At 40.4% G+C, this 19,592-nt stretch overlaps 2 protein-coding genes across 2 annotated transcripts in view; one reads left to right on the plus strand and one right to left on the minus strand.

The window, feature by feature from the left end:
- The window catches only part of LOC106092857 (uncharacterized), a 187,428-nt gene that overhangs the window by 2,403 nt on the left and 165,433 nt on the right, over positions 1-19,592 (plus strand). The window lies entirely within an intron of this gene.
- LOC106092856 (stress-activated protein kinase JNK) lies at positions 7,035-9,179 on the minus strand. The gene has a single exon (XM_013259787.2). It carries the CDS (start codon positions 8,601-8,603, stop codon positions 7,470-7,472), a length of 1,134 nt encoding a protein of 377 aa, XP_013115241.1. The 5' UTR covers positions 8,604-9,179; the 3' UTR covers positions 7,035-7,469.

A 19,592-nucleotide genomic window follows, 5' to 3' on the forward strand; every position in this document is an offset into this window, starting at 1 on the left:
AAGACCGATCACCGCGGGAAAAAGGTGGCCATTGGTTATTTAAAGGCGCAAATAACTCGTCTTGTCATATCGAGCATCATAAGCACTCAGTGTTTGTGCAAGAGCCGGTGCCACTCGGCCTCTTACTAAGACTCTCCGCTCGATACCATTCACGCCCGACACTGCCGAGATAGTGCTATACAACGTGTACATACCACTAGTTGTTGTTGCCACATTTTCATGTGGAGGTGGCGATTCTCGTCAAACTCCTGGACCGATTGCCGCTGGAACAAGGTGGCAATTGGTTATTTTAAGGTGGCAATTACTCGCCTTGTTATATCGAGCATCATAGGCACCCGGTATTCGTGCAAGAGCCAGTGCCACTGGGTCTCTTATTAAGACTCTCCGAGCGCTTCTGTCCGTGACAGCCGTTGGGGCATTCCACTATCCGCAACCTGTGGACGCGCCCCGTAGCTCGCAGCTAAGCTTCTCGTGACAGCAATGAACACATCAAAGATCGGGCCTAAATGTTCCAGCCTGTGCGTTGCTCACAGCTATCCCGTGCCGGGGATAGTCGTAAGTTAAAGTGAACGCCTTATATAGGCATAAAATCTCAAATCAAGAGATTGGTTTGTATGGGAACTATATCAGACTATTTATCGATTTGAACCATACTTGGCAGTGTACTTGAGTGTCATAGCAGGTGCACAATTTTAGCCAAATCGTTTAATAATTGTACACTCTGGAGGCTATAGATGTTAAGTTGGGAGTTCGACTAATAAGGAAGCTATATCAGTTTATAGACCGATTTGGTCCATACTTGTGGTAGTTGTGGAGGTTCGTAACAGAGGTCATCATGCAATTATAAATTGCGACCTCCACGAGCTCAAGAAGTCAGATCGGGAGATCGGTTTACATGGGAGCTATATCAGGATATAGAACGATTTGGGCCGTATTTCACTTTTTCTACATTACAATCAAATATACATCTGTGGAAAATTTTAGAGCTCTATGTTAACTCGTAACTATTTTTGTCCAAAGAATGTATGAAGATCCTGCTCAGCTTAAGAAAATGGCCAAAAACCGCTATCACCTTATGTTACAGTTGTAGCCACATGTTTATATGCGGAGGGGGCGATCCCCGTCTAGCTCCTAACGATTAGCAAACTTGTTCCGGTTCAAAGGACCGGTCGCCGCGGTAACAGCGTGACCATTGGTTATTTATAGGCGCCAATAACTCGCATTGTTATATCGAGCGCTCAGTATTTATGCAAGAGTATGTTGCTGAGAAAATAGTTCCGAGACATCATTAGCACAGCGGCAAATCCCAGATGCGGCCCAATTTTCAGACTGAAAAAGCGAAAGTCCGATAAGTTAACCGCAATCTGGGCCTATCGTTTTTGCAAGAAGCTGAGGGAAATTCAGGATAACTTTAACCCAGAGGTGTTTCTGAGGACTCCTGTTTTATGTCTTTGTATCCATTTATTTTCATGAAGGGGCGGCGTTCCTCGTTAAGCTGGTAGATAGTTCTTGGCGCTTTGTTGTCCCAGCCACATTCTAGTTTGTAGATGTTAGTCGTTGGTCATCTTTTTTGGGTGATGAAGACCGTAACCGTGCATATAAACGATCGCTGTGGCAAAAACACATTTGAATGTTAGCTAGTTGAAATTTGTTTTCTTGAAATCTGTGCTGCCTTGAAAAGTATTTTTCTATCATAATTTAAATGTTGTCGCCAAACAATTTTGGCTGGGATTACTGAAAACCTTAATGATCCAAATACTCCTAACTAAACACTGTATGTAAAAATTTTATCGTACAATTAGTAGTACAATGCCTGACAAGGTACAGTTTATACGAACACGGCACAGCCCAAGGCGGATTTAAAAAGGTGGTCTCACGCGAACATCTATTAAGATGATATATCTTTTTGCATTCTCTTTTTCTGTTGCCTTCTTCCTCGCATATTCTCTGCTCATGTATGCACACGCATACAAATTTCTTTGTGTGTGTTGGCAAAACGTTGATCAGCTTGATGACAACATGGCGGATTGCACCATATGATTAGTGGTTGTTGTACAAATGAGACCACCTTTAATTGTTTCGCCATGGCCACAGCCTTTAAGTATAAACCTATTCTTATTACAAATTCTTGAACAATGGATTAAAAGTTGTATTGATTTTTGTGGCAATTTCCATTTTGTGGATTTTTATATGTAAACATTAATTAAACACAGGTTTTGTGGTGGCAAAATGCTACATGGTGTGAAGGCGGAAATAATATTTTCTAATATCAATTACGATCTGGCAACACGCTTAAACAAAAAGTCTTTTTTTTTAACTCATATGAAGATGGCGCTGTTAAGTATAGTGAAAAAAGGATGGCATGTCATGTGGTATTGTGGAAATCGTAAGCGATACTGAATTTGTTAAAAGGTCGCACTCCTGAATTGGAAGGAGTTTGCCCATAACCGCAACTTAAAGCCGGAAAATGTTTCAAAGTCATGTGAAGGCAGACTAATGCCGTATTGTTACTCAAAAGGTAATGGGGAGTAGTTTATATAGAGGGATTGTAGGTCTTTGTTTTATTACCGTTAGTTCAAATGAGAGAGTACAAAACTAACGAAAAAAATATGGTGACTTGAAATTCTTAGATCTCGTCTCCTGGTACATTCAGATTTTTAAGCAACAGTGTAGAGATTTCATGGCATGATCTTGATGGTTGTCCATCCGCTCGAAAACCACGTTTGCAATGAATGGCTCTCTTTCTCGGCGTAACACTCTCGCGATACTAAATAAGTTGAATGTTATGAAACCGGGCACATACCTTGTTGCAGTAACCATATACATATTTGCCTTTGGAGGTAGTGACTCTCGTCAATCTTCTATAGTTGAGCAAGTATGTTCCTGTCCCTGGGACCTATAGCCTCGGGAACTTGGTTATTTTATGGCACCAATAATATTTAAGCAAGAGCCAGTGCCGGCCGGTCACTCACTGTGACTCCGCTGATTCTTCGCGACTGCAGTTGCAGCTTATCTGTATGAAGTATTTCACTTTCCTCAACCTGTGGACCGGTAGCTCTCAGCTGAGCTGCTCGTGATGACGGTGAATACAACACAAATCGGAGCTCAGAGCTCCAACCCATCTCTTGTTGTTGTAGTAACCACATATTTGTGTGAGGAGGTAGCGATCCTCGTCAAGCTCCATAGGTGAGCAAACTCGTTTCGGTCCATAGGACCGATTGCCACAGGAACGTTATTGCCATTGGTAAGTTAAAAGCGCGCTATAACTCACCTTGTCATATCGATCATCATAAGCCAATTGGCTTCGATTATACGTTTGGATAAATAAATCTAAATCTAAAAAGACGTTAAATGTAACACCAAGCATTTTGGAACAGTTGGTGGTCGCAATCGTTACGCCATCGGTTTTCACATCCATTTGCCGATGTAATTTCGCTTTCAACATAGCGAACAATGTAACCGAAGATTCGGTGGCGTATACCCACAAATCCCCTGCAACAAAAAAAAAACGCCAAGACCATCAACGAAGCACCGAAATCCATGTCGATGCCCAGCAAATGCAAATTTGCCCATGAACATTCCATTTAGGAACAGGGGCAAACTTCTCACATATCAATTAGAGCTGTCCGATACAAGTTTAAGCTCAATGATGACGGGCTCCTTTTCATAGCCGACCGGCTATGGGGAGAAGTTTTTGCATGGCTGCCATGCCATTTTTATACCCACCATCATAGGATGGAGGTATACTAATCTAGTCATTCCGTTTGATCCAGGACCCCATAAAGTGTATACATTCTTGATCGTCTCGACATCCTGAGTCGATCTAGCCATGTCCATCCGTCCGCCTGTCGAAATCACGGTAGTGGTCGAACGCTCAAAGCTATCCGCTTGACACTTTACACAAATACTTAATACTGATGTAGGTCGTTGGTGATAGCAAAAGGGCCATATCGTTTCATATTTGGATATAGCTCCCATATAAACCGATCTCCCGATTTGACTTCTTGAGTCCCTTGGAGGCCGCAATTTTTTTCAGATTTGGCTGAAATTTTTGGACCAATTACGGTCCAAATCGGTCAAGAACATGATATATCTCCTATTTAAACCGATCTCCCGATTTGACTTCTTGAGCCCCTTGAAAGCCGCAATTTTGTTTCCGATTTGTCTGAAATTTCAATGACTTTTAATAACTGTGCCAAGTACGGTCCATACCCTGATATAGCTCCCATAAAAAGCGATCTTCCGATTTGACTTCTTGAACCCTTACAAGCCGCAATTTTTGTCAGATTTTGCTGACATTTTGCATGTATTGTTTTGTTATGACTTCCAACAACTGCGCCAAGTACGGCCAAAAACAATGTATAACCTGATATAGCTCTCCTATAAACCAATCTCCCGATTTGACTGCTTGAGCCCCTACAAGCCGCAATTTTTGTCCGATTTTGCTTAAATTTTGCACATAGTGTTCTATTATGACTTCCAACAACTGCGCCAAATACGGTCCAAATCCGTCTATAACCTATTATAGCTCCCATATAAACCGGTCTCGATTATCTTTGTCCGGTTCCTAGAAACTTTAATTTTTGCTGGATTGATTTTGATTGATTTTGTATACATCTTTAACAGAATCCATGTAGTGGGTTTCCAAGATTCGTCCCTGCCGAACTTAGCACGCTTTTACTTGTTTCAAAAATGTCGCCAGCATTAGGAGGTGATAACCACCGTGAAATTTGTATGAAAATTGGAAATTTGCCCATGGACATTCAAGGAACAAGGAACAGGGCAACCTTCCCACATATCAATGAGTGCTGTCCGGCACAAGTTGACTTCTTGAGCCTCTAGAGGGGCAATTCTTATCCGATTTGTCTAAATTTTTGGATAAGGCGTTTTATTATGACTTCCAACAACTGTGCCAAGGATGGTTCAAATCGCTTAATAACCTGAAAAAGCTCCCATATAAACCGATCTCAGATCTTGGCTTCTTGAGCCGCTAGAGGGCGCAATTATTATACGATTTGGCCGAAAATTTGCATGAACTGTTTTGTTTTGGCTTCCAATAACTGCCTAGTATGGTCCAAAACTTTTAGTAACCTGATATGAAAATTGGAAATTTGCCCATGAACATTCCACAATGAGTGCTGTCCGGCTCAATGATAAGGAGCCTTGTTTTTATAGCTAAGACTGAACGGCGTGCCGCAGAGCAACACCTCTTTGGGGAGAAGTTTTTGCATGGCAAAATACCTCACAAATGTCGCCAGCATTAGAAGGGCATAACCAGCGCTGAAAAAATTTTTGATGATGTTCTCGCCAGGATGCGAACCCAGGCGTTCAGCGTCATAGCAGGACATGCTAACCTCTGCGCTACTGTTGCCTCTTACTTTTACTTTTATTGGCTATGAGAGAATATTTGTTCCACTAGCCGAACGTAAAATAACGTTCCATGCGCCTCGATCTTCTGCGCTTATTCTAAAATATCTGACACCAAATTTTGAGGTGTCTCCCACCACTTGATCTTTCCATCGGGCTTTTGGTCTTCCCGGTTTGCGTGTTCCACCGTGTTTGCCTTTAATAGACTTCTTTGCTGGAGCTTCTTCATCCATTCTGGCAACATGACCTAGCCAACGCAGCCGTTGTATTTTGATGCGTGTAACTATTCTCCTACGGTTGCCTCTCGAAGAGAAATTCTCCAAAGAGGTCCGGGAAGAGTAGTGCTTCGTCTACTGTTGAAAAAAGAAAATTCGGTCTGTACGATTTCTCCTCGCTCAAGCCTCCCAAGCTTTCACAGCCGTATTACACTCCCCATGCCAAAGACATCAGAAATTATAGAGAGTGCTCAGAAACATATTGGGGGTCCTTGGAAATGAACTTCACTCACGGTACATTCAGTACCAGAGGGAAAATTGCGTCTTTGGCAAATCCCTCGAACTATTTGTCGCTGGGGACGACAATCGAAACCTCGCCCACGAAAAATCGTTATGGCCCTCCAAAGGCTCGGAGATGTGAATCGCGAAGTATTACAAGTCTTTCCTGATTAGATATTGATATTTCTTCCATGGAGGTGGAGAATTCTAAACGGGCATATTAATTCACCTTTCTATTTTTCTTTACTTGACCTTCTAGATGTCCCAGTCTTGTGTGCTCTTGTGGGTATTGCCTTATTGAAGACCCCTGTTTGTAACGCTTCCTAACATCAATAAGTTCTGACCATTTAGCAATGTCGAATCTGAGTTGAATTATATAAAATGGCAATTTTGGCATTAGGCTACACAGATACTTTCTCTCATCACTCTCAATACACATACATACATACATGTGCATTGCATGCCGGTTGACTTTACAGTGGTGTGATGGTAAAGGCTACTTCATATTTAGATTATATAACATTTCGTAACACAACAACAGAGTGATGGATGCTGTAAATTGTGTACGTTACTATTGTATAATGCACCTTCCCAACCCAGGGAGACTATCCAAGTTAAGAATCAGGTTGGTATTTTTAGGTATCTATAACCATTAAGGGGGAAGTTAGCTATTCTTAGACCAAAACATAAGGTTGGCTTCAAGTATTTTATTCTAAAAAAAGAATACTTAACGAGCTTTTCTAAACGGTCGGTTTGTTCATGTAACAACCCACTGCAGCTGCAGGGGTGAGAAATTAATGGGGCTAAGATTGTGGTGGTGGCAGCGGTGGTGGTGTTATAGTATACAACATTTGTTTTGAAAAGAACATTACCAAACAACATTGTGCTGTTGTGCTTTAGCTTGTCCCCTTCTCCCCCCCCACGCTCCCTCCCCCTTCAAACACTGTACATTGTGGAGCATGTAATGTTGTATACACGCACAATTTGCACGCATTTTTTATGAACACCATCATCATCATATTCCCAAGGTGTTGGTAGTTAAGAAGGAAAAATCCTTGAAATTAAACGACAATTTTTTTTTGGTAGAGAAATGCAGGCAGATAGATGCCTTTGCCACATGACGATATTTGTCCTTTCCCCTGTGTTGAAAAAAAGAAAACTTTTATTTAAAGGTTTATGTTTAAGTTTGCATTGCCAAAAGTTTTTATTTACTTTAATTAAAAAAGAAAAACAGATATTGCTTCCTGTTACTATCTCAAGTCCTTTGCAGGACTTATCACCGACACCACCACGTCTTCACCATCACCACTGCAAACGCCTTCAACGCGCCACCACCGCCTGCCTGCCTGCCTGTCTGTCTGTCCATCACTGACCCCAACAAAACAAGTGCCGAAATAAAAATGCGAGCTGCTTTTTGTGTGTGTTTTTTGTTTCTTTTTTGGGGGGTTTTACTAAATCACGTACCTTACTTCGGGTTACGATGATATTTTGTTTATTAGTTATTTAATATTTTATATACATTATCGTATATTAAAAGCTTTGTTTGAATTAAATTGAATGAGATATTGTATTATTATTTTGTTGTTGTTGTTGTTGTTATTAATATTTCTACCGAGTGTTATTGGAACCAGCATTGGTGTTATTACTTGTATGGGCCTCGTAATCCATGACTTCCTCATAAATCAGTTCCTTCCATTGCTCAACATTGTGCTCCCGCTCGTCTACGCTATGATCGTAGGGCTCGGGGGCCGGAGCATTAACTTCCTCATTGTCATACCAAACGTGAATGTAACTATGTAATAATGCCTTCTCCACGGATATACGCTGTTCCGGGTCAATGACCAGCATCTTGCTTAACAAATCTCTTGCCTCGGCAGCCTTTCGCCGGCTCTGTTCATTATTGTCGCTAGGAAACAATACATCCGGGAATAGGCGATCGAACGAGTAGCCCGAATATCGTGGCCTATTCTCAACATAGTTGCGGACAGTTGGCTGCAAGCGTTGCATAAAATTTGTGGAGGGCGTACCCAGCTGCTCAATGATTTTATTCCATTGATCAATGTGATCGGTACCAGGGAATAGCACACCGCCTCTTATCATCTCGCCCATGATACAGCCCACAGACCATATATCGACATTTTCCTTGTAACCCATACCCAGAATGACTTCAGGTGCACGATAGTATCGCGTGACAACATACGGTGTCATCATGAATGTTGTGCCAGCAGTTCTTGCCAAACCGAAATCCAATATTTTCAATGTACAATCTGCCTTCACAACAATATTAGATGGCTTTAAATCTCTGTGTATAATGCCGGCCGAATGCAAGTGCTTGATGCCGCACAACATTTGGTAGAGCAAATAGGACATGCGGTCGTGATCCAAATCCATTTGGATGACCTGACATAGATTTGCATCCATGAGCTCCATGACCAGATAGACATCTTGGAACTCCTCCAAGCTGCGTTGGGGCGTAAATGCATTGAGTAATCCAATGATATTCTTATGATTCACTAATTTCATAAGCTTAAACTCCCGATAAGCTCGTTTGGTATGTGTTACATTTTGGAATGGACGAGACAACTTTTTAATGGCAACATTTTGTTCGGTTATAGTATCGTAGGCAGCACAGACAATACCTTGAGCTCCGGAGCCGATGGGCCTCAGATTCTGATACCGATTGAGTATTGTAAAATTGGTATCGCCCACTTCCACGGTATAGAAGTTGTGACGGGAACTCATTTTATTGTTATTTTTCCTTTACCTTTTCCTTAACAGCGACAGCGACAACGACGACGGCGACGGATATTTTTATTTTCTCCTCTTATTTTACATTGGCATTGTGTATTTACTCGTAATATGGGATTTTCTATCCCGTCTCTTTTAATTATTTTTTTTCTGTTAAAGATGACGCAAGGTGTGCGTTTCCACAATCTCCAGCGTTTTTGTCAGTCCTTGCGAAAGGTTTCTGATAGTTTTTAATTTGTTTTTTCACACAATCCCCACACAGAATCAATCGATATTTTATTAGTACTCCAACGAAAAAAACTGAGAAATACTTCTGAGCTTCTTCTTCATTCGTTCGTCGTTGGTTTTTTTCTATCTTCCTTCTTTGCCACCACACACACGCACACACTCAAACGCATATGATTGGCTGGCCGTCAAATACACAAAAAGTGGATGAACAAAAATGTGAAAACAATGATGCCATATTCCTCTATCGCTGTGTAGGCATTTACAAATAAATCCGTTGAAATGGTTTTTATTCTAAATTTAAAGCAACGAAATGGGAAGAGAAAATTGTTTTCAACACAATTAGCACAACTATTGAGGATGTGCTAAAGAAAATCTAATATATGTTTGCTAGAATTTGAACGCGCATGACCGCTATGGTAGGGGTTTAGACGTTACGGCAACACCACACAGGGACAGTGTTGCCCCTATTGATGGCAACACAACTCAATTTCAGTTAAAATGTAATTTTCTAAACATTTTCAAATAACTTTGCCTCAGCAAATAATAAATATAAGATTTTTCAAGAATTGTAGCTAGCGAAATGACTTTAAAAACAGCTTGGAGAACTGGCTCAAGTGGCTAAGGAAAATATGGCCACTCTTTTATTACATCTTTTTACACAAAGTTAAACAGGAAATAGGGGTTGTTAACAGCAGTACACATATTGTTTACATATTGATTGCGAAAACTTGTACTAAATCGTTAAAACAAACTTACTATGTATGTAGTGCTAAAATATAGGTGGACATGTTCTAAATGTTGTTTTCCAAACACCTATACTATATGCGGCGTTATGCTGCTGTTGTAGCCCCCACTCAACCAAAAAGTACTTGGCAAATACGAGGGTGGTTTAAAGCAATTTAAGCTTTAAGGTAGAGATGAGAACTTTTGCTGAAAATATTTATGTGGGTTAGGGAATATGCTAAAAAGAGTTTCTTATGTTTTTGTGGTTTTTATAACAGTGTCTTGTGTTGGATGGCCAACGGAGCGCAGAGGTTAACATTTCCGCCTATGACTTCGAACGCCTGGGATCAAATCCTGTTGTTAACATGAGACAAATATTCAGCGGTGTTTTTCCCCTTATTAATGCTGGGTTCGAATCCTGGCGAGACCATCAGAAAAAATTTTCAGCGGTGGTTTTCCCCTCGTAATGCTGGAAACATTTGTGAGTTACTACGCTACGAACGGTGCGGCACACCGTTCGGACTCGGCTAAAAAAAGGAGGTCCCTTATCATTGAGCTTAAACTTGAATCGGACAGCACTAATTGGGCAAAATTTGCAGTTTGGCGTCACTATACGGCTCGTTGTTCAGCACTGTTTCTTAATGGAATGTTCATGGGCAAATGTGTATTTGAAGCTCTTGCTTTAAATAGAACAATAAAGATCGAACTGCATATCCATAAGAGGGTGATAAGAATGGCGAATGCGATAGCAGCTCAGTAGATACTGCCTTAACAATAAAATTGCGCTCTTTCTGCTGATGTAGTTAGACCCGATGAGAACTACGTAAACAGTCACCTTACACCGAAAGCATCATTCTGCCAGCTCTGGAATTTATGCCAACGCGTGTCACTTAACGCGCAAGCCCACTTAGTTTATCCCTGAACGACCAATTTTCTTGTGCACAACTTTTTTTATACTCTTCATATTGGGATGTATTGCATCGCCATGTGGGGAAGACTTTTAATGTCATACAAATGTGACACTACATAAGCAGATATATTGGAAAGGAAGACGGTTAATCCATAGCAAATATCTTCAAAGTGGACCCTTGAAGCCGGGATCGTAAAATCGTGCACTTGGATGTAGGACGTCTCGAAAGCCATTCTACAATAGGTCAAGATGGGGATGGGGAGGACTTTTAAAGCCATACAAATGTGGCACTACATAAGCAGCTATATCGGTAGGGAAGACGGTTAACCCATAGCAAATTTCTTCAAACTGGACCCCAGAAGCTGCGATACTAAAATCATGCACTTGGCTGTAGGACGTCTCGAAAGTCATTCTACATAGGTCAAGAGATGTAAGGAATAACCTATGGCATCATTTGACCTTGTTGAGACCTGGGCTTATAAGTGCGTTAATGGCGTGGAAAACTAGTCGTTGTGCTTTTCAATTTGCAATACTTGCATCAATCGTTTGAGCTACTTTCAAGAGAAGGGTGGCCGGTCTGTGCGGTTTTCATTTATTTGAAACCCATTTTCAGCCAATGGAAAAACTATCAGAGTGTCCAGAACTGGATTAAGCGCCTTAGTCATGCACTCGACTACCGGTACTTCGATATTTCTGAGCATCAGTCTAAAAATCTGGTCTGAGTCCAAGGTATTGAACAATTTGTCGCCGAAAGACGTCCACTGACTTCGTTCACGGCAAATTGTGATAACTCATCTACAGCTCATAGATTCCATCAACATCACATGAGATAAAAGGCGTCCATTGTTTTAGTCTTAAATTAAGCGAATGTTCTTCGACCACCCTATTGATTCCAAAATTCAGTTTCCTAATTCTAGGATCACTATGATAAGAGCGACGAATCACATTACCCTCGGTTGTATGTTCGACTGCCTGTGCCGGGAAATTGGGACCCAACTGAGTTATTCGACCAGCTGGTTGGCTTAACGCTTAATGCACATTTGAGTAAGGCGCCATCTGAGTAAGAGCCGATTGGAGTAATCTCTGAAACCATCCCTATCGGCTTTTTTCTGATTGATAAAAGTCAGACTTTTAGAGGTTATAAAGTCAGGTGGTCGGTCAATGGATAGGATTATGTGGAGTTGGTGAGATCCCAATGTGTAGGTGGTCCGATTCCAATGGCATGACGGTTCATTTACCAGACCAGGTCAAGCAATGACGATTTTTGGCGAATTGGTGAAATCATTCGAAATGTGGAGCAATTAATTTTGTTCTGCCAAAGCTTCATCCCACTGTTTGTTAACTAGAAGAGGAGGCAATAACTCGTGATATGCATCAAAGTTTTCTATTACCAAGCGAATATCGCTGGACAACAGGCGACCGATGTTAGGCTTACAACCTGGGCATAACTACCAATCGGCTACTAATGTGTGGCTCATAGCCTGTGGCTTATAACCTTTATAGCTCTTTGTCGGCGGCTCAGACTTGAATTGCGCCAGTACGGCACTCTACAACGTATGACGTTTGTGTGACTAACTTATGTACCGATCGAAATTCGAGAAAACTTCGATATCGTTTCGGAGAAACCGAGTAAAACCATAATTTGATGGTTTCTTTGAGAAACTCTGAGGCGGATTGTCATATAACCATACCCAGAGTGATGTTTGTAACTTGGATTCGCCGTGAGACAGATAACCGAGCAGTTATCATTTCTTAGCATGAAGCGTGAATTTTGATGATTAGTTGCTATCGGAATGAAAGGGAGAGAAAATCATTTAAACGGTGCCAGGCTCACTCCGATTTGTTTCACTAACTTTTTTTGCTCATAGTACGATACGAAACATTTTTGATTTAACGCCCACTAAGATGTCTGGATCTTAGTAGGACTTTGGTTTGAGAAATTTGCCAACGGATAGTATTTTTAAGGGAATGATACTCAAAGTTGACTCAATTATGGCCCCATTTAGACAATTTGTTGTTGTAGCAGTTTGTTGTGTTCTATCTTTCGTCTGCTTGATTCTGTTGAGTGTCAAGATCCAGGAACTCTGCGTCTAAGATGGGGTGCTTCCACAGGGATCTGGGTCTGAGTCGAGTGGGTCTGGCTGGGCAGTTAAACAGGTACCGTGTATGTTGTGGTCCCTGGTTATAATCGGGACATTCATCTTGCACGGCGGCATCAATTCTTGCTCTGTAGGAGTTGAGGCCGCTGTATCTGCCGGAACGTATTAGAGCCAGAACTACTCTGGTTTGCCGGGGGAGGTCAATTTCTTCGGGTGCAATGGGAGGCGGTCATTCTTCAAGGACAACAATCACCCGGTAGCCATTTACCGCATCTTCTACCGTGTCTGCATGAATGTTGTTTAGACCCGCTTGATATGCCGCTGGATCTAGAGGTTATCTCTTGAAGCTCTGAACCTCTAGGAACCTCACGTTCTAGATCATGTAGATCTACCTTAAGGCTTCTGGGCGGTGGATATCTATCCACAAGATGATGGTTTGGGTGGTCCCTGCGATAACAGCCCAAAAGGTATTGCTTAGACAGCATGTAGTTATGTCTTCGCAATGGTAGGATCTTTGTTTCCTGATGGAGATGGTCCACATGAGAACTGAGGAGACAGCCCGTCGCAGTTGGAGGACGGCATTCTGGCAGAACTGAATATTATTCCACTGCGTGTCACAAAGCTGACCACACCGGCGCTGAATAACATACCACAGACCGACCAATTGCTTTGTACGTGGTCAACAAGGTTTTTTTGTCTGCACCCCAAGTGCTGCCGGCAAGTGACTTGAGGACCTTGGCTGATTGAAGCCACGGCGAATGTGTGTGGTGATGGCATGCAAATCAGTTGTTGTGCTATGCAATCTCCGAAATCCATGTTGATGCTCGGCGAATGGAAATTCTTCTTCGAGGTTCGGGAGGAGTAATACCTCAAGCGTCTTTGCCACTGGTGAAAGAAGGGAGATCGGTCTGTACGACTCCCTCGGGTCCTTTCAAGGCTTCATTAGCGGATCGCTCTGGACATTTTCCAGACATCGGGAACTATAAGAGTGTTCAAATACAGGCTAAGGACAGTTGTAAGGTAATCAACTCCAGGTAAATCCAGTTTCTTCAACATCAATGTAGAGATTCCGTCAGGGCCCAACGCCTTGGATGACATTAGTGACTTCGTTCACGGTAAATTGTGATGGCTGTCCATCGGCTCGGAGACCACGGATACGGCGAATGGATCTCCTCCTTGCCCTGTCACTCTCGGGATGCCTCGATTGATATAAAACGAGTGGCTGCTACGTTAATGATGTCTTGGAATTTGCTCTCGGCAACTAGCACATCCGAAGGCGGTGGCAGTTCAATGAAGCGGCGATTGGTTTACGCTTTGAAGCCAGCCCAATCGGCCTCCTTCTGATTGATAAACGTCCGGCGCTAAGATGTTATGAAGTCGGGTGGTCGATCGATGGTGAGAATTATGCGTAGGTTTGACCCCAAAGAGATGACGGCTTGCCAGGAGAAGAGATCAGGGGACGAGCTGCTGCATCTCCTCGTAATCCTAGTGGGGTCACCTTCATTCACCGTGCAAAACGTAGAGCCTTCAATCTGCTCAGCCAAAGCCATGCCAAGCTGGTCGTTACCTAGGGGAGAATGCCATGAAGTGTGATGCGCATTAAAGTCCCCTAGAACCAGGCGATTATGACCAGATAGTAACCCTTTTATGTCGGGGTTCTTGGCTTGGTCATTAATTGGACACAGCTACTAACCGGCGGTGTGTACACATTGTATGGCTCTATCTCGGCAGTACCGGACCTGACTGCTATCCCCATGCACTCCACGTAGGGGCCACTAGCGCCAGGCGCAGGCGAGATGGGTCTATATTGCACGGAATGGTGTATAAAGAAGGCCAATCCCCAACACCACCCCAAAATCAATTTAGGTTTATTGGACGACAATGACTATATGGGACTCAAATGAAAGGTACTAGGGAGAATATTACGAATATGGTCAAGATGGAGCAAAATGCTTTATAATTTGTTGATATCGGAAGGGGGCGGACCCTCCCCCGTTACCCCAAAAACACCACCCAAAATCAAAAGTGAACCGATCGGAACAATATGGGTATCAAATGAAAGGTATTGAAGAGTACACTACGAATAGGGTATTGAAGAGTACACTACGAATAGGGCGGTCCGATGGGTCAAAGTACCCATCGGACCGCCCCAACCTCAAAACTCCCCCAAACAGACCTTATGACCACATGTCAATATGGGGCTCAAATGAAAGATATTGGGACTAGATAGTGAATCTGGCTTACAAAATCAGATCGAAGTATAGGGGATCACTCCAATACCCAAAAATGACCAAATGGGCGTATGACCTATCATGACTATATGGGACTCGGTTTGTTTTGTTTGTTCCGTAGAATCAAAAACGGCTGAACCGATTTTCTTAAATGTTCACAGATTGTGTAGGTTTATCTGGAAAGAAAAATAGGCTATATAAATTTTGGATATCGGATAGGGGCGGATCCTCCCCTTACCACAAAAACGCCACCCAAAGTCATAAGTGTGCCATAGCCACAATACTATTGGGTTGCCCAAAAAGTAATTGCGGATTTTTCATATAGTCGGCGTTGGCAAATTTTTTCACAGCTTGTGACTCTGTAATTGCATTCTTTCTTCTGTCAGTTATCAGCTGTTACTTTTAGCTTGCTTTGGAAAAAAAGTGTAAAAAAAGTATATTTGATTAAAGTTCATTCAAAGTTTTATTAAAAATGCATTTACTTTCTTTTAAAAAATCCGCAATTACTTTTTGGACAACCCAATAGTATCAAATGAAAGATATTGGAGACTAGAAAATGAATATCTTATTAAAATTCGGGTCCAAGCGGCCCGTCCCAACCCAAAATCTCCTCTAAACTGATTTGTTCGACGTTCATGTCAATATGGGACTCAAATGAAAAGTATTCGGCAGTAGATCACAAATATGGCATAAATGCCCCAAAATGGGCATATGAAGCCGACCATGGCTATAAGGGACTCAAATGGTTCTTGGTATTAAATGAGACATTAACATTTGCGTTCAAGTCTAGATGGCGCTTTGCCTCCTAAAAATAAGTCAAATATGTTAATTGACCCATTATGAGAATATGGAACTGAAATTAAAGGTATTTGAGAGTAAAAAACGAACTTGGCTCCAATTTTATACCCAAATCAACGGTATTTGGGAGTAAATAATGAATTTGATATCTATTTTCGGGGCAAAGTGTCGCCCAAGCCCCAAAAGACCCTGGAAACGGTTTATATTTACCGACCATGGCAATATGGGGCTAAAATTAAAGGGATTTGGGAGTGAAGCACGTATTTGATATCCATATTTGAGTCGAAATGTCCCTTCCATAAAAACACTTCTCATTACCCTAATTTTCAAAAACACCAGATCTCGGAGATTGGCAATGCGATTCGTTCGAGATTTTTTAGCACTCTCACAGTCGCCAAAAACAAAACATGGTTTCTATTGTTGCGGTCGGGTGCCTCGAGGGCCGCCCAAAACTCTCAAAATGTATATGTAGACCAATCACGACAATAAAGAGCTCAAACAAAAGGTGGTTGAGGGAAAAAACTGATATGATATATAATTGAAGAGCCATGTGTTAAGGGAGCCGCCCCACCTCAAAATACCTCCCAATTATATAAGAGCTATTTAAGGTTGAATTTGATCGATTTTCGGGATATTGATACTCATTTTCGGAACAAAGACCCGGGGGTCCACCCTACCCTCAATCAGAACTTATTTACCGATCATCCCATTATGGGGCTCATATAAAATGTTTTTGAAAGTAGAGCACGAATCTTAAATTTACTTTAAGAGTCAAGTCTGGGTGGCCATCCCGCCTCCGAAATACTCCCTAAACCGTAAAGAAAGGCATTTGGAAGAAGAGTGAACATTTGCCCAGGAACCGAACAGAGGCAAACTTCTCACACATCAATGAGTGCTTTCCGGTTTAAGTTTAAACTCAATGATAAGGGACCTTTTTATAGCCGATTTTGAAAGGCATGCCGCAGTGCCACACCTCTTTGGGGAGAATTTCTTTCATGACCATGCATGGCATGGTACCACGCAAATGTCGCCAGTATTAAGAGGGGATAACCAACGCTTTAAATTTTGTGCGATGTTCTCGCCAGGATTCGAACGCAGGCGCTACCCTAAAAAGATATTAGAGAGTTAAAGACGGCGCAGCGGAGCGGACCCGGTTCGATTAGTTTACTATAGAAGCAACAATTTTGACAAAATTTTCTTGAAAATAAATTTTTGACAAAATTTTTTTTACAAAAAAAATTTTGAAAATATTGCTATAAAAATAAAATTTTAATATTATTTGCTAGAAAATTTAATTGTGATAAAATTTTCTTGGGAACAGAATTTGCTACAGCAATAAAATGTTGATAATATTTTCTAGAAATAAAATTTTGAAAAAATTTCTATGGAAATAAAATTTTGACAAAATTTTCTATAGAAATAAAATTTTGACAAAATTTTCTATAAAAATAAAATTTTGACAAAATTTTTTATGGAAATAAAATTTTGACAAAATTTTCTATGGAAATAAAATTTTGACAAAATTTTCTATGGAAATAAAATTTTGACAAAATTTTCTATAGAAATAAAATTTTGACAAAATTTTCTATAGAAGTAAAATTTTGCCAAAATTTTCTATGGAAATAAAATATTGACAAAATTTTCCTATGGAAATGAATTTTTGACAAAATTTTCTATGGAAATGAAATTTTGACAAAATTTTCTATGGAAATGAAATTTTGACAAAATTTTCTATGGAAATAAAATTTTGACAAAATTTTCTATGGAAATAAAATTTTGACAAAATTTTCTATGGAAATAAAATTTTGACAAAATTTTTTTATAGAAATAAAATTTTGACAAAATTTTCTATAGAAATAAAATTTTGCCAAAATTTTCTATGGAAATAAAATATTGACAAAATTTTCCTATGGAAATGAAATTTTGACAAAATGTTCTATGGAAATGAAATTTTGACAAAATTTTCTATGGAAATGAAATTTTGACAAAATTTTCTATGGAAATAAAATTTTGACAAAATTTTCTATGGAAATAAAATTTTGACAAAATTTTCTATGGAAATAAAATTTTGATAAAATTTTCTATAGAAATAAAATTCTGACAAAATTTTCTATGGAAATGAAATTTGAAAATTGTATCTTAACCGAAATTTTTACGGTTTTTTTCTTTCAATTTAAAATTCATTTTTGCTTGTATTCTTCGCCTATGCTGCAACTAAGAAACAATGGGATAGATAAACAACACAATATTGTATGAAAATTAAGCCAGCCAGTGAATAACAAAGTAGTGTTTACCTAACTACCCCACAATATCGTTGATGGTGACGAAGATAAACCGAGAGAAAGATAGACAGCCAACTTTTACCACCTACAACACCTATTTTTTTAACACACTTTCCTGCCCATTACATTTTGGCTTCAAGTTTACAGTTGTGTTCCGAGGCAGAAACCAGCATTCATTGTCATTAAATTTTCCTTTCTCCTTGGTTTAATGTTTTTTGTCGTAGTTGTTGTTTGTTTGCCTGATAAGACAGACATGAAGCTGCTACAATCACATTTTAACATTTGGTGTATGGCAGTGTCCTGGGGCGTTGTAGTAGTTTTTTTTTGTCACCGAAACTGTCATTCGTGACTTAATTGTTCCATGGATATTCTTGACTTTATAATTTCATAATTTATCCACATAATCCTGCATGAACCAATGAATGATGATATTTTCCAATTGCTGTGATATCCTTAAAAGAGGAAATATAAGAAATTTAAACATAATTTATTTTTATTGCGGAAAATAGGAGATCTAAAATAAAAGCAAATTCTATAGGTAAAGTTAAATTGGGAAATATGACAAAGAAGTAAGAGCGTGCTAAGTTAGGACCGGCCGAAGCTTGGCAACCCATCACTATGGATTCTGTTAAAAAATGGGAGCTATATCTGGTTATAGACCGATTTGGACCGTACTTGGCACAGTTATTGGAAGCCATAACAGAACACTATGTCCAAAATATCAGTCAGATCGGGCAAAAATTGCGGCTTCCAGGGGCTGAAGAAGTCAAATCGAGAGATCAGTTTATATGGGAGCTATATCGGGTTATATACCGATTTGGACGGTACTTTGCACAGTTGTTAGAAGTCACAGCGAAACAATATTTGCAAAATTTCAGCCAAATCGGATGAAAATTTAGGCTTCCAGGGGCTCAAGAAGTCAAATCGGGAGATCGGTTTATATGGGAGCTATATGAGGCTCTTAACAGATTTGAACCGTACTAGGCACATTTGTTGGCAGTCATAACAGAACACTATGTACAAAATTTCAGCCAAGTTGGACAAAAATTGAAGCTTCCAGGGGATCAAGGAGTTAAATCGGGAGATCATTTTATATGGGAGCTATATCTAAATCTGAAGCGATATGGCCCATTTGCAATCCCACACGACCTACATCAATATTAATTATCTGTGCAAAATTTTAAGTGGCTAGCTTTACGCGTTGAACCGCCATTGTGATTTCGACAGGCGGACGGACAGACTGATCGAATCAGAATGTCCAGACGATTCAGAAGATATATACTTTACGGGGTCCCAGATCAAGTAAAAAGGCGTTAAGTTCGGCCGGGCCGAACTTTGGATACCCACCACCTCGGATATATATGTGAACCACCTTTCCTCAAAATCCGGTGCAAAATTCATTCCTTATGCCCCATAGCAGTTATATCAATATATGTTCCGATTTTGGCCAGGTACTAATAAGTAAAAGTTATTGTTCAATTGTAGATAACAAAATATTGGTCTTTTTAGTGGTTATATCTAAAAATAAACCGATCTGAACTATATATGACATGGATGTCGAAAAGCATAACATAAGTCAGTGTGTCAAATTTCAGTGCAATCGGATTAAAAATGCGCCTTTTATGGGGCCAAGACTTCAAATCGAGAGATCGGTTTTTATGGCAGCTATATGCAAATCTTGATCGATCTAGACCAAATTGCAGAAATATGTG

Source organism: Stomoxys calcitrans, chromosome 4 (genome assembly GCF_963082655.1).
Source record: "Stomoxys calcitrans chromosome 4, idStoCalc2.1, whole genome shotgun sequence".
In the NCBI taxonomy this organism is placed as follows: Eukaryota; Metazoa; Arthropoda; class Insecta; order Diptera; family Muscidae; genus Stomoxys; species Stomoxys calcitrans.